The 14,444-nt window shown below is 38.0% G+C and overlaps 1 protein-coding gene across 1 annotated transcript; it reads left to right on the forward strand.

Moving 5' to 3' along the window:
- The first annotated feature begins 3,148 nt into the window (after nt 1–3,148).
- LOC113534756 (extracellular calcium-sensing receptor-like) lies at nt 3,149–12,713 on the forward strand. Its single transcript, XM_053235078.1, has 6 exons — nt 3,149–3,396; nt 5,147–5,423; nt 7,033–7,866; nt 8,886–9,095; nt 11,045–11,168; nt 11,553–12,713. Exons 1-6 carry the CDS (start codon nt 3,149–3,151, stop codon nt 12,455–12,457), a joined length of 2,598 nt encoding a protein of 865 aa, XP_053091053.1. The 3' UTR covers nt 12,458–12,713.
- The last annotated feature ends 1,731 nt before the right edge of the window (nt 12,714–14,444 follow it).

The raw sequence follows: 14,444 nt of genomic DNA on the forward strand, positions 1-14,444 counted from the left end.
AATATCAACGGGACCCCAGTGGAGAGAGTGGACAGTTTCTGGTACCTTGCTGTTCACATCACACAGGACCTGTCATGGTCCTGTCACATTAACACTCTGGTGAAGAAGGGAAGCATCACAGCCTGGTTTGGGAACAGCACCAAGCAGGATAGACAAGCTCTCCAAGTGTAGTGTGATCAACTGAGTACACCACCTGCACTGAGCTCCCTGACCAGCAGCCTATCTACAGCAAGCGGTGCTAGACCAAGGCCAGGATGATAGTGAAGGACCTCAGCCACCTGAACAATGGACTCTTCTTTCTGTTGCCATCAGGGAAGTGCTTCCATTCCCTGAAGGCCAACACAGAGAGAATGAAGAGGAGATTCTTCCCACAGGCCATTCGGGCCCTGAACCAGGAGAACACCTGGGACAAGACTTTGGATTTGCTTGCACAACACACACTCTTCTGCCCTCTCTATGTGTGCTGGTACATAGCTATGCACCAAGCTAAACACTCCTCCAAAAAGTACCCAATACTGAGCTGACTTCAGGTGTATTTAATGGAAATGGTGTAAAACTGCAAAAACAGCAGTAGAAAATATGCATAAATTCCTAAGTATTTAGATAAGAATAAACATGTCCCAAGATACGTCCATTTTCAAATGTAAACTGTGCAGACATAAAACATAATGGTATATATTGAGATACTGGGCTATAACAGAATATATTTCACCTAATATTCAAATGACAACACAAACTGTGAAGTTAATTCACTATTAGAAGATTCTTTAACTGCAGATACCCAAACTGCAGTATAAATTTAAGGCTTTGAGGAGCTTGATAGTACTTAGAGCTCGACAATCATTGCCCACCCAACATCTTCAATCAAAACACATCCCCATAATATATAGCATTTTAAAAACAATGTATAACATTATTCTTTAAGAAACACTTACAGACAATACATTTTCAAGCAAAAATAAAGAGTGGAGATGGAGACGGATGTTGTCCATGTGCTATCTCAAGTGTCTCATAACAAAAATGGCTCAAGAGCATGTGAGCATGTGAGCTCTACTTGAATAAAAACATGTCAACACTAGGGGTCTCCAACAAAAAATGAAGCAAGGATTAGAATACTCACACTCCCTGTATTCCTGTTAATATACCTGTATTACCCCATATTTATAAATATTTATTATATGTGTTAGTATTTCACTGCGACTACCTAAGCCCGATGCTGCACAGCACTGTATTGCACATATCTTCACTTTATTCCACATATAGTCCATACTTTTTCTGCCATCTATCTGTTATGTTCTTTATATTATATTTTTATATTTTTCTTTATCTGCTTGTATGCAAGTAAATTCTGGTTTATGTAAATTCTGTTTTTAGGTCACCAGACAGTTGTAAAAAAGCATTTCACTGCATGTTGTACTGTGTATGGTTGTGTGTGACCAATACAATTTGAATTTGAATTTCAAGCAAACATCAATATTTTTATACAACAATACATTTTATTTTGAAATTTTGTATGTATAATTTTTACAGGAAAATTTATTCATACAGCTTAAAGTTAAAGAAATCTTATCTTTCTACCTAACAAAATACGTTATGTAATTCTGGACACATTCCCTGAAGAATGCTTACTGCTATGTACTGTATTTGGATCTGATCATTGCTATTTGTACTTCCAATAGTGTTTTCTCCAGTTCTGAGTGCATATGCACATAATCCACCACTACTGTTAGCAGCACATTTAGGAGGATTTATGGACACGTGGTGATGCAAATGGATGGAGACCAAATATTTCACACAATTGTAATGCCATTTCTGTAAACCATTAGGAAATGGTCTCGATTTCTCTTCTTTGCAAACGTGTCTTTTACATTGGCTACAGCAGAAGGTCTTGATAGGCTGGAATAACCCCTCCTCAGACTTTGCAACTGATCTGAAGGTAGACTTAAGTTCTATCTTAAGAACTTACAGCTTGTACAGCTTGCTTTTATCAATGTATGGTCAAACATTAGCAATATCTTGACAAATTTTGCACAAAGAAACAAACAAATACATTCAGTAAGTGTGAAAATGTCCTCATGAAGGACTTTCATGTATCATAGAGAAGCTGCTCAATATTGTAGAGTTTGTTTTGGAGCAATATAGTCAACCATTCAGAACATATTGAAATATATGTTCAATATATCAAAATAATCACAAAAATTCCAAAAGTTGGAGGTGTAGTATAGAGATACTAGAGATGATATGTAATATTGTCCAGTTTGTCTTGCAGCAACATTGTCAACCTTGCAAAAAATATGATGACATTAGTTTAGTAGTTATGAGAATTTATGATATAATTGCAACTAGGCCTCCTCAGCTAATCTCTAATCATATTTGATTTCCATTTTCTATTTACATTTAACACCTCATTTGGCAGACACATTTATCCAAAGCAACTTATAATTTTTAGATAGGATACATCTGAACAGTTTAGTGTTAAGGGCCTTGTTCAACAGTGGCAGCTTGGTGCTGAGGGGATTTGAACTCACATCCATCTGGTGGGTAACCCAATGCCTTACCAACTGAGCCACCACCATCTCATTCAGCTCAGTATAAGTTATTAATAATTAATCAATATTAATATTTGTAATCATTATAAAACCTAACCATTACAAATATTAGGTTAAATATGCATCAAGACACTACAGAATTTCAGCGACTGATAAAACGTCTCATACTGTACCAATGGTCCTTAACAGAAAAGAAGGTACTTGAAGTATACTTGGAGAAAATGTTTTACTAACTCAGACTCAGGAGTTTTCTGATTTGATTAAATAGATGTAGTTAGGTGGTTCTCCTTTTGATGTCACATTCAAAACATGTAGTTTTTCAATAGTTTGGTGTGCCATTCGTGCACTGTATAGAATAATAATAGATATTATTCTAATAATAGAATGTCTGAAAAAGGCTTTACTGTAGTTCCACATTACCACTCACTCAGCTGTGTGCCTAATTCCTAATAATTGTTAAGCAATTAGCTCTAACTCTTGGACCCAGGAGAAGGAGGTCTTTTTTTTTTTTTTTTGCTATCTCTTAAGACTTTGTGGGTATTAGAAATAGCCTACAAAACTGTGTGCAGCCAGAGGAAGGCTGCACTTCACCAGATCCCATGTCTGCTGCAGACCTTTCTCCCTGCTTGTCCCTGCTGGGATTAATACTATGGATAGTGTGTGAGGTTGTTGTGCGGACATCTCAGGAGGAGAGGTGTGTGTACCTGGATGGTGCACAGCATCTCGACACTGTGGGTCTCTCTCAGGATGGAGATGTGGTCATTGGAGCACTTATCAATTTCTACATGCTGCCACGAGCCCTTGATCTGAGCTTCACCGAAGAACCTTACCTGCAGCCCTGTTATGAGTGAGTTGCTCGCTCTCTCCAAAGTCTTCAGATGTTTAACATAACTAATAATGGTGCAGAAAATTTTTGACCAATTCCACTTTTGTCTGTTAATGATTTCTCTTCACAGGAGGACCTGGACACTGATCATTTATCAGTGCATAATCACTATTAAATTATTTTATTTTAGCAGCAAGCTTGCATTGGACATGCCAGTGTTATATGCTGGTCTTGTGACAGCCACATGTCAGAACTCTAAATTCTAATTGCTGTAGAATTTTTCATTGTTTAAGAAATTATGTACTTGTTTTTTGTTAACAGAGAAAGAAATAACAGATATGCAAGTTTATTTTAAATGGCAGGCAAAGTGAAATTTAGTCTTGGCCTTAGGAGGTCACAGCAACAGACAGTGATGTATTCCCTACTCCATCCCATGTGCCTCATTAGCCAATCATGTGTTAAATGTGTTATTAAAGTTATTATATTTATTATTGACTTCTTATAGTTATTAGCCTGGTTAATGAAATCTGGGGGAATTTATTTGACACTTAAATATGTTCCTGGCTACAAAATGTTTGAAAACCTCTGCTCTAGTAAGACCAAGGATTAAACAATAAAACAAATTCATACACTCAGAAAAAGGGTCCTAAATGGTATGATTCCTTGTTGCTGGAGTGGTACCCTCAAGCGTACAGTCATTGTGTCTTGATTATGTATCTTTGACCTAGACAAGTGCTTACAGTGTACTTTTAAAACTTTAAAATGTAATTATGATGCAATTACGTAATTTACGTGATTTTTTTTAAAGGTACATTAAATCCACATTTCCAGTTGAAAGGTACATGTATCCAGAAAGGCAGATGTATCTTATCTTATTTATTGCGCAACAACAAAATGTAAAATTTAGTAATTTATTAATATATAATAGAATGCAATGTCAATTTTCTGGCAAAATACCACATACCAATCTAGCATGTAAAGATTTAAATCTTATTGCGCATTTGCCATGTGGTTGCCTTTACAGGACACTGTCTATTGCGCACGTCGCGTCCGAGATGTACACAAACATGCATTTTTTTTTAATCTCTGTAGTGTAGTGCCCATTCCTAGAGTAAATGACTTCAGACTTTAATACGGTGAGGTTTTCAAACGAAGGGAAATGCCGTCTCTTTCACGCGCGCAGTTTGCCGATGCAGACCGACTGGTGCAGATATGCAGAACGATATTTTTGTTTTAATTAATTAACTGTCCAGGATTAAGTTTATTTTGCGTTGACAATCTTTACTTTATAAAACAAAAGTATTTGATGATGTATTGTGCAAATATAGGAGAACACAGCCTGTGCTTGCTTTGTCTGCTGTTTTATAGACAGTTAATATCTTTCCCATAATGTCCGTTTGTGCCCTCTCGGAGGTTTTTGCACTCTGTTACGTTTGGTTGAACATTTTTAAAAATCATTTTTTAAAATAGTTTAATTCAGTGTATATAACATATAACTGATGAGCAATGCCCCGTATAGTTTCGTATAGGTTCGCAGTTAATTATTATTATGTTGTTATGTGTTTCAGTAAGGATCAATTTAAATAATAGTACTCTTGCCAGCTAGCATCGCTTCTGTCTTTGTGCTTTTAACTGTAAATCCTGCTGTATTTCACGTCTCTATGACTAAAGCCTAGTATATTTTATTCTCAAGCTTTTAATTATGTGCACTAATATATAGCTTTATCTGTCTGTGTATTCAACTAGTAACTCTCTTTGCTTGTCTGCGCAGATTTCAGGAGAGTCCTGTGCAGTGGGCTCAGGCGGTTGTCTTTGCTGTGGAGGAGATTAACAGAAATCCTTCTTTGCTCCCCGGGGTTCGACTGGGCTACCATATCATGGATACCTGCTCGCGTTATCCACATAGCCTGAGAGCAGTCATGTCTTTGATCAGTGGAGGGAATGGCACCTGTGAGACCACCCGACCTGCCAAACTTATCATTGGAGACTCTGCTTCCACACAGTCTATTATTCTGTCCAGAGTTCTGAGCCCACTTCGTGTACCAATGGTGAGTGTATATATGCGAGGTGAATAAATAGACAATGAACCACTGTATAGAAAGATACACAATATGGCCAAAGGTTTGTGGACACCTGACCATCACACCCATATATGGGTCTCCTGTAAACTGTTGCCACAATGCCGAAAGAAAATAACTGTCTAGGATTTCTTTGTATGTTGTAGCATTACAATTTCTCTTCACTGGAACTAAGGGGCACTGTCCCCAGTGCCCAAAGCAAGATCCATAAAGACATGGTTTCTCAAGGTTGGTGTATAAGAACTTTACTGGCCTGCATAGAGCCCTGACCTCAACCCCAATGAACACCTCTGTGTTGGATGAACTGGAACGCTGACTGTGTGACAGGCCTCCTCACCCGACATCAGCCTTTAAATAATGCCAGTGTGTTCAGTTGGTGTAAGGTTCAGCAATTAAAAAATTTATATGGCCCTAGTAATTAGCCATAATAATATAATATATTGTCCACATTTAATGCATTAACTTAATAGCTGAGTAATTGGATTTTGTTCATAAATTAAATCTGTCTATGGAATTTGTTTAACAGTTAAAGGGCTGAAAAAGGTTTGAGAACCCCTGCATTAGGAAGGTGAATCTGAATAAAGGGTAAGGTAAAAAGTGCAGATGATTAGAGAGTTGATTAACTGGCACAAAAGATCCTGGAGTCACTGATAATCTCCAGAACAGTTCACATTATTTTTTAATTCACTTAAACCAGGGGAGGTAGAATGATAATTATGTGGCTCAACATTTTGGGAGCAGGGAAAAAAGCGTGAAAACAAAAAACCCAGATGAGTAACCTGCTACAGTTAAAACTTGAAAATTCTCTGATTAAAATTAAACATTTTTTTTTGGAAATGAAGGCTGCATATCATGTGTAGAGCACAGAACATGTAGGATGAACATTGCTAAAGTGGAACACTTTTTTGTGTTACTTTTTGCCATCATCCCAGTGTTGTATAATCTAACAGCATACCATTATAAAAAATTACGAAGTCCCTTAAACTATTAACAAGCAAAGAATCAAGAAATAGCAAACACAGGTACAATGGCACTTCTTCAAATCTCTGCCTATCTCTGCTTACCTTTTGAGATGATAGCAAGAGCATGGACTTTTTCAGACAGTCCATGCTCTTGCTATCATCCTAAGGTATGGTGTCATTTCTTTCTCCTCCTGCTGCCTATACTCTTCTATAGCTCCCTGCATCCTGCCCTCACTTCACTGATTTAAACTTCTCTCACTTACTTCCCCTTTCTTCTCTGTTTTTTTTTCTCATGTTCCTCCCTGTCTTTCTTTGTTTTACCATTTGGTTCTTACTTGTTTTACCATTTGATTCTGAACTAAATTTCAACTATTATGCATTCTGATGATAAGAAGAATATATCCATTAGTAGTTTGTACTAATTAATGATTATTTTAAATTTGACATTTATTTAAAATTGACAAACCTGTCCCAGTTTGCAAATAATACCCAATCCCACTTTACCAGTTTATTATTGCTAAAGTGGAACAAAAGAAAAAAATATATTAATTTATAGATTTTCTGCTGTACTTCCATTTGTGTTTAAGTATGTTGGAAATATTTTGTTTATCCCTCAGATCAGCTACTTGGCTACATGTGTATGTCTCAGTAACAGAAGAGAGTACCCCAATTTCTTTCGCACCATCCCCAGTGACATGTATCAGGCTCGCACCATGGCCCAGATGGCCAAACGTTTCGGTTGGACCTGGGTTGGTGCTGTGGTGGCAGAAAACGACTATGGGCTCCAGGCAGTGCAGGCATTTCAGGAGGAGACAAAAGGTACTGACATCTGCCTAGCTTTTGTTAGCACTATCTTCCGTGAGAGATTGGCAAAAGATGTGGATCGTGCTGTGACGGTTGTGCAAAGCTCATCTGCCCGTGTGATCATGGTGTTTGCTTGGTATATGGATGTAGAAGTGTTCCTCACTGAGCTGGTTCGCAGAAATGTGACAGACCGCCAGTTCCTCGCCAGTGAGATTTGGAGTACCAGTGGCCATCTCTTGAGCAACCCTGCGCTCTACACCATTACTCAAGGCGTACTGGGAGTGGCTATTAGGAGTGCACCCATTCCTGGATTTGAGAAACACCTACGAGAGCTCCATCCATTCCGGTATCCTCAAGACACAGTCTTGAGAGAGTTATGGGAGAGGACGTTTGGCTGCAGCCCAGTGCAGAACAACATGGTAGCCTCTCAGAGTGGCTTACCGCCATGCAGTGGGAAGGAGAGTCTAGAGTGGGTACAGAATGGTGTAACAGATGTCTCCAACTTAAGAGCCACTTATAATGTGTATCTAGCTGTTTATGCAGCTGCATATGCACTCCACTCTCTGCTGGCCTGCACTGCACCTAACAGTTCTGACCCCAGAGGGACCCCAGGCTGCTCATCTCCAGACATCATCACTACACAACAGGTAATGCAGTGTTATTGATCAACATTTTATGCCATCTCTATCATTCTGAATTTTTATATATATATATATATATATATATATATATATTTCATCTGTATCATTTTGAATTTATATACTTGAACTTCTAGTTTGAAATGTAATTGGCATATAATCCATAGCTGCGTCATGTGATGCCAAAGTGTTATTTTCCTGGAATAGTACTCCCCAAAATGTTTTTTTCCCTCTCATACCACATAAATTTGCCATAGATTTCAATTTTTAATCTATTATTGACAGACACATCATGTTTTGTAACCATTTATAATTACACTCAATGTTGTGCAACAGCCAGGATACAAGTTAGTTCCTCTTATAGAATAGAACAGAATAGTATCTCTTACATTATAGCAACTATCCACAGTCGCTCTCTCACCAGCCTGTCTTTTTTCTGTCTTAAAGTTGATAAGACAAAAATGCAGCTTGTCAGGTTACAGAGAAACCAGGAAATCATACTTACTGACTGTTACAAAGTGCTGACACCTGAAACCTCTTCCATAAATGTTATATAAACATCTCATTACAGAAGCCTCCACCAAATAAACAATTACATATTGCTCTTTGTTAAATAACATGTTTTTTTTTATCCATTTGTTATTAGGCTTAGATTATGTAGATTGTCCACCACACAAGTCCCTTTGAATGAGCACTACTGTCAGAGCTGCTGTTATAAAATTAATCAACACCTTCTGACTAATCTGATTCGAAGATTCAACAGCACTTGTGGTATAAATGGATTAAATTCATGTGTGCAAATTTCAATTCAAATAAAATGGTTAATGAGTATTATTATTCATGATATATAAATATAAATATTATTTAATAATTAAATAAAACATGCTTAAAAAATCTACACATAATACATAAACAAGAAAGTCCCAAAAACAAATTAAATCAAAGTCTGTAAAATTTAAAAACTGGTTAGATCCTAGGCTATCCAAAAATGATAATCCTTCTAGCTCACCTTCCTCCTATCCTCCTAGCTCTTAGAGCACCTTAAGCTGGTGAACTTCACAACTCAGCTGGGAGAAAAGTTTTATTTTCAAGACGGGGAGACTCCAGCTGTCTATGACTTAGTGAATTGGCAAAGAGGTCCTGGAGGAGCCTTGCAATATGTCCTCATTGGCAGACTGGAGGGGTCTTACCTCATCATTAACGAATCTGCCATCAGCTGGCCAAGAAACTCAAACAAGGTAACTAAGATCAACATAAAAATATAGCCAATATTGCCATATAATTTTAGCCAAGAACAAAGACCTAATTGGTAATTTTTCTCCCATAACCTCAAGTATTTGGAACACTTTTTGGTATAAACTTCAGTGTGATTCAGATTTAGATTTCAGTTTGGACTGCCACAGTGGAGGAGTGATAGTGTTCATCCCTCATTGCTCCAGGGTCCAGACTACTGTCTCCCTGGAGTTTCCTATTTTATCCTCTCATTTGCATGGGTTTTCTCCAGGTTATTTTAGAAACCTTCCAAAACCATGCTGGTAGTTGGATGTGTGTGTATGTGTGTGTGTGCGCGCGCAAGTGTGAGTGAGATTCTCTTTGGTGGTCTCATGTCTTATCCAGGGTGTGTCTCTGATGACAATGGCACCAAGAAAGATCATGTCTTATGAGTATTATTTAATATTTTACAAATTGCTTGGCATAGACACTTCCATTAAGTTCCACCTGGAGTTTCCTGATAAAAATAGATGTATTTTTGTTTATTTTTTTGATTATTTGGATTATAAACCAGCATTCCATGCAGGATTTTTTAAAAAATGTTTTTGCTGTTTGATTTTCAATGCCCACAGCTTTCAAAGTCATTTGTCCAATTATACATTTTGTTATTCAATCCTTAAACTAATCAAAAAGTCATTCAGCAACACATACTGTCAGGTCATAAATATTTGGAAAGATTATTTGTCTACCACGTAATGAATGTGCAGCCTTTCAGTTTTAATTTGAGGGTATTTACATCCACATCAGGTGAACAGTGTAGGAATTACAGCACATTTTATATTTGGGCCCCCCTTTTTAAGGGACAAAAAGTAATTGGACAAACTAACATAATCATGAATTAAATTGTCATTTTTTAAAACTTTGTCACAAATCATTTGCAGTCAATGACTGCCTGAAGTCTGGAATCCATAACATCACCAGACGCTGGGCGATGCTCTGCTAGGCCTTTAGTGTCTTCAGTTCCTGCTCGTCCTTGGGGCCTTCAGTTTTACTTTCAACAAGTGAAATGCATGCTCAGTTGGATTCAGGTTACTGACTTGTAATGGCTTACCAGTCAACTTCTTTGCCTTTACAGGTCGTAGATTGCTTTCGAAGTATGCTTTGGGTCATTGTCCATCTGTAATATGAAGCGCCATCCGAGTTTTGAAGCATTTGCCCTATACACTTCAGAATTCATCATGCTGCTTTTTGTCAGCAGACACGTCATCAGTAAATACAAGATGACCAGTTCCACTGGTAGCCAAACATTCCCACATCATAAAATGAAGTGGTATGGCACGGAGCAGTTCCTTTCCTTTTCCATACTGTTCTCTTCCCATTATTGTATTATGTTTTTTTGGCAAACTCTAATTTGGTCTTTCTGATCTGGCCTGTTGTGAAGGGGGTTGTCATCCACCACAGTTGTTTTATGTGGTCTTCCGTGCCTTTTGGTGTTCCTGAACTCATCAGTACATACTTTCTTTTTAAGAATATACCAAATAATTGATTTTGGGCACACCTAATGCTATTATTTTGTTTTGATTTTTCAACTAATGATGGCTTGTTTCACTGGCAGTGACAGCTCCTTTGACTTCATACTGAAAGTTAACAACAAATTTCAAATGCAAGTACCACACTTGAAATGAACTATAGCTGTTTTCTAGACCCTAGACCTCTGCTATTTAATTTCAACCCCACTGTGTCTCAGACAGCAAAAATAAGAAAAACTTTGTCAATGTCCACATATGGACCTGACTATTTGTGTGTGTCATTTGCATATCTATGCTGAAAAAATAGAAAAATTGAAAAATTGACAGTGAAACAGGAAAAATATGCAGAGGCCTCTGACAGTAAAATTATATAATTATAAAATTAAATTTCACACAACTTTGCCTTGTGCCTAAATGCCTTTTTTTTGGGTCTCTGATAATTTCAGGTGCCTGTCTCTGTGTGCACTGCTGAATGCCCCCAAGGTACACGCAAAGCTATAAAGAAGGGCCTGCCGGTTTGCTGCTTCGACTGCCTGCCCTGCACTGAAGGCGAATTCAGCAATATCACAGGTCATGAAAAGTCCCTGCAATGAACACTTCAATTAAGTACTGCTTATATCGTCTGCATAGAAGGACACAAAAAGTCAAATACCTCTGTCATTACTAAAACAAAGGAAAAAACTCTGTTACATCTGGATGCATCACACAAACCCATCATTTTTTATTCTATACTTAATTAATGGCACACAGAACTTAAATTCAACTATTCAGTCTACAGTGTGATTTTGCTAATCTAAAATGCTTACTATTTGTCTCTATTTTTGTTAACTGGCATGGCCAGCCTAACTCCTGGAAATCATACATAGCACCCTTAGTACTCTGAAGACCAGGGTCATGAGTAAGAGTCAAACTAGGGACCAAACTGAATGTGTTTTTTTTAAATCTCTTTGACAGGCTCACCAGAATGTTATCGTTGCCCCCCAGAATTCTGGTCCAATAGTCTCAGGACAGCATGTGTACCACGTGAGGTTGAGTACCTCTCCTTCAATGAGACAATGGGCATTGCCTTGACAACTGTCGCTTTGTGTGGTGCCATGATGACAGCAGCTGTTGGTGTGATTTTTGTGTACTACAAGCAGACTCCTATTGTCAAGGCCAACAATTCAGAACTGAGCTTCCTGCTCTTACTGTCACTCAAACTCTGCTTCCTGTGTTCATTGGTGTTTGTGGGTCAGCCCTCATTATGGTCATGCAGGCTACAGCATGCAGCTTTCGGGATCAGTTTTGTTCTCTCCATCTCGTGCATTCTGGTCAAAACCATTGTGGTTCTGGTTGCATTTCGTTCAGCTAGACCTGGATCTGCAGCCCTTATAAAGTGGTTTGGACCAGGCCAGCAAAGAGAAAGTGTTTTGTTCTTTACTTCTGTGCAGTTGATTATCTGTGGTGTATGGTTGTCCCTTAGTCCCCCCTTCCCTCACCGCAACTTAAGCGTTCAAGGATCAAAGATCATCTTAGAGTGCATGGTGGGGTCAGTGACAGGCTTTTCCCTGGTTTTGGGCTACATTGGACTGTTAGCTGCCATTTGCTTTTTTCTGGCCTTCTTTGCCCGGAAGCTTCCAGACAATTTTAATGAGGCCAAATTCATCACTTTCAGCATGTTGATCTTCTGTGCTGTGTGGATCACATTTGTTCCAGCATACGTCAGCTCTCCGGGAAAGTACAGTGTTGCTGTAGAGATATTTGCCATCCTAGCTTCCAGTTTTGGTCTCCTGATCTGTATATTTGCCCCAAAATGTTACATTATTTTACTCAGACCAGAAAACAACACCAAGAAATTTCTCATGGGGAAAATACAATAGAGAACAGATTTAGCGTCTACAGTGAAACAGTCACTGCTTTCTCATCAATAATTTAAAAAGTTTATAGTTTTCTCTCTACTTCCTTTTTCCAATATTAAGTGACCAAATATTATGAATGTTACTTTTAGATACCCCCAGAGTGTATCGGTTGAAATGACAAAATGATGGTAGTTAATATTTAAAAAATGTTTTGTTTTCTTCCACCTTGTGACCTTGTGAATTGTATCTACTATATGTAATTGCGAGTTATCTAATAAAGACATTCCAGCCAGGGGCTTTTGCAAGAAAGTTGCACACATGAACAAAAAAAACGAGGTCACTTAAATAACTCAAAAATGAAGTCATATAACGTCTCTCTCTCTCTCTCTCTCTCTCTCTCTCTCTCTCTCTCTCTGTGTACATGCATGGCTGAGGACTGCTAAATTTGCTTATGAATATGGTATTATGACAATATTATGGAGAAGGGGGGTGGATTAGTGTGTGGGCAGAGTTTGCATGCTCTCCCTTTGCTTCGGGGGTTTCCTCTGGGTACTTGACTTTCCTCCACCAGTCCAAATATTGAATAAACAGACCTGTCTTAGATTTGGTTTAAAAAATTATATATATATATATATATATAATCAAGCAGAATATTCTGCTTGATTGGAATGAAAACCTGCACTCATACTGTCCCTTTACAGATAAGAATGGTACATTCCCCGAACAAGACCAAGACCACACTGCCTCATGTGACAGGTCATGGCTTTCAACTCACACATTCACTGATATGTTCAAGCTCTCTATATTTCTAATCTCACACACCTGGACTCAATCTCTCTCTCTCACATACACACACACAGAGTATATAAGCAGTCACAAAACACACACTCGCAACACTATGAAGTGCTGTTCAGTGTTGATCTGTTCACCTGAAATACCAAGTCTTGTTTTTCCCATGCATGATATTCTGATTTTTTTATCCTGCTTTTTCTACTCTGGTTTTCAATTCTGGTTTTTACCCTGATAACTCTATTTATTGATTGCCTGACCTTGTGCCTGTTTTTGACCATGCTACTCTCTTTCAGTTTGTATTTGTTTGCCTTTTTAACATTAAGGGTTTATGTACTTCTTTGCTTTTTTTATTTGCTCTTTTTAAAAATTATAAATAAACCAACACAGTAATGTGAGGTTATACACCCACACACACCCTACCATTGTTTTTAAACAACAAATGCTGAGACACCTCTTATTTTTAGTGAAAATGATATCAAATAATTTTGTATTCATGCTCGCATTTTTATAAAACAAAGTTAAAGATCTAAATAATTACAGGATTGAGAAAATGAGGTTTTTCAAATCACTGCAGAGGTTATCATTTATGTGTAAAAGTAAATTATATGCACACAGTTTGGTCCCACATTGTAACCTTCTGTTAAACCTTCTATTTTCCTAAATCAACAGGAAATCTCTAAATCTCTAAATCTCTCCAGGCCAAGCTGCCATGATGAATTGGTTTCCCTCAACTAGTGTATCCACCTAGCGATCAGAACTGATAACCTCATTCAAGCCCGGAAACCATGAATACCAATCTGTACACCACCCAAAGCAGGTAAGGTAAAGGAAGAATCAGGACCCAGGTAAATCACTCATCAGCCTGCTCACTAAGGAGAAAAAAACCCTGAAGATGACTAGGCTTTTGCTTGTATTGTGGAATTAAGTGACATTTCTGGACCACGTGTACACTTTAGACTAGACAACTACATCAAAGAGGCACTTGACCAAGGGTACATCCAACCATTCATCTCCTCCTGTGGCTGTAGTCTTCTTCGTGGAAAAAAAGTCAGTGTAAAGTACTGGTATCCACTTCCTCTTGTCCCTGCCTCCACAGAAATTTTACAAATTTAGACCTCAGAATTGCACGCAACCTGATTTGCATCTGAGAGGGCACTACAAATATTTGATGCCGTATGGTCTCATTAATGCTCCCTCTGTCTTCCAGGCCTTTGTA

This window comes from Pangasianodon hypophthalmus, chromosome 6, assembly GCF_027358585.1.
Source record: "Pangasianodon hypophthalmus isolate fPanHyp1 chromosome 6, fPanHyp1.pri, whole genome shotgun sequence".
NCBI classification, from domain to species: Eukaryota; Metazoa; Chordata; class Actinopteri; order Siluriformes; family Pangasiidae; genus Pangasianodon; species Pangasianodon hypophthalmus.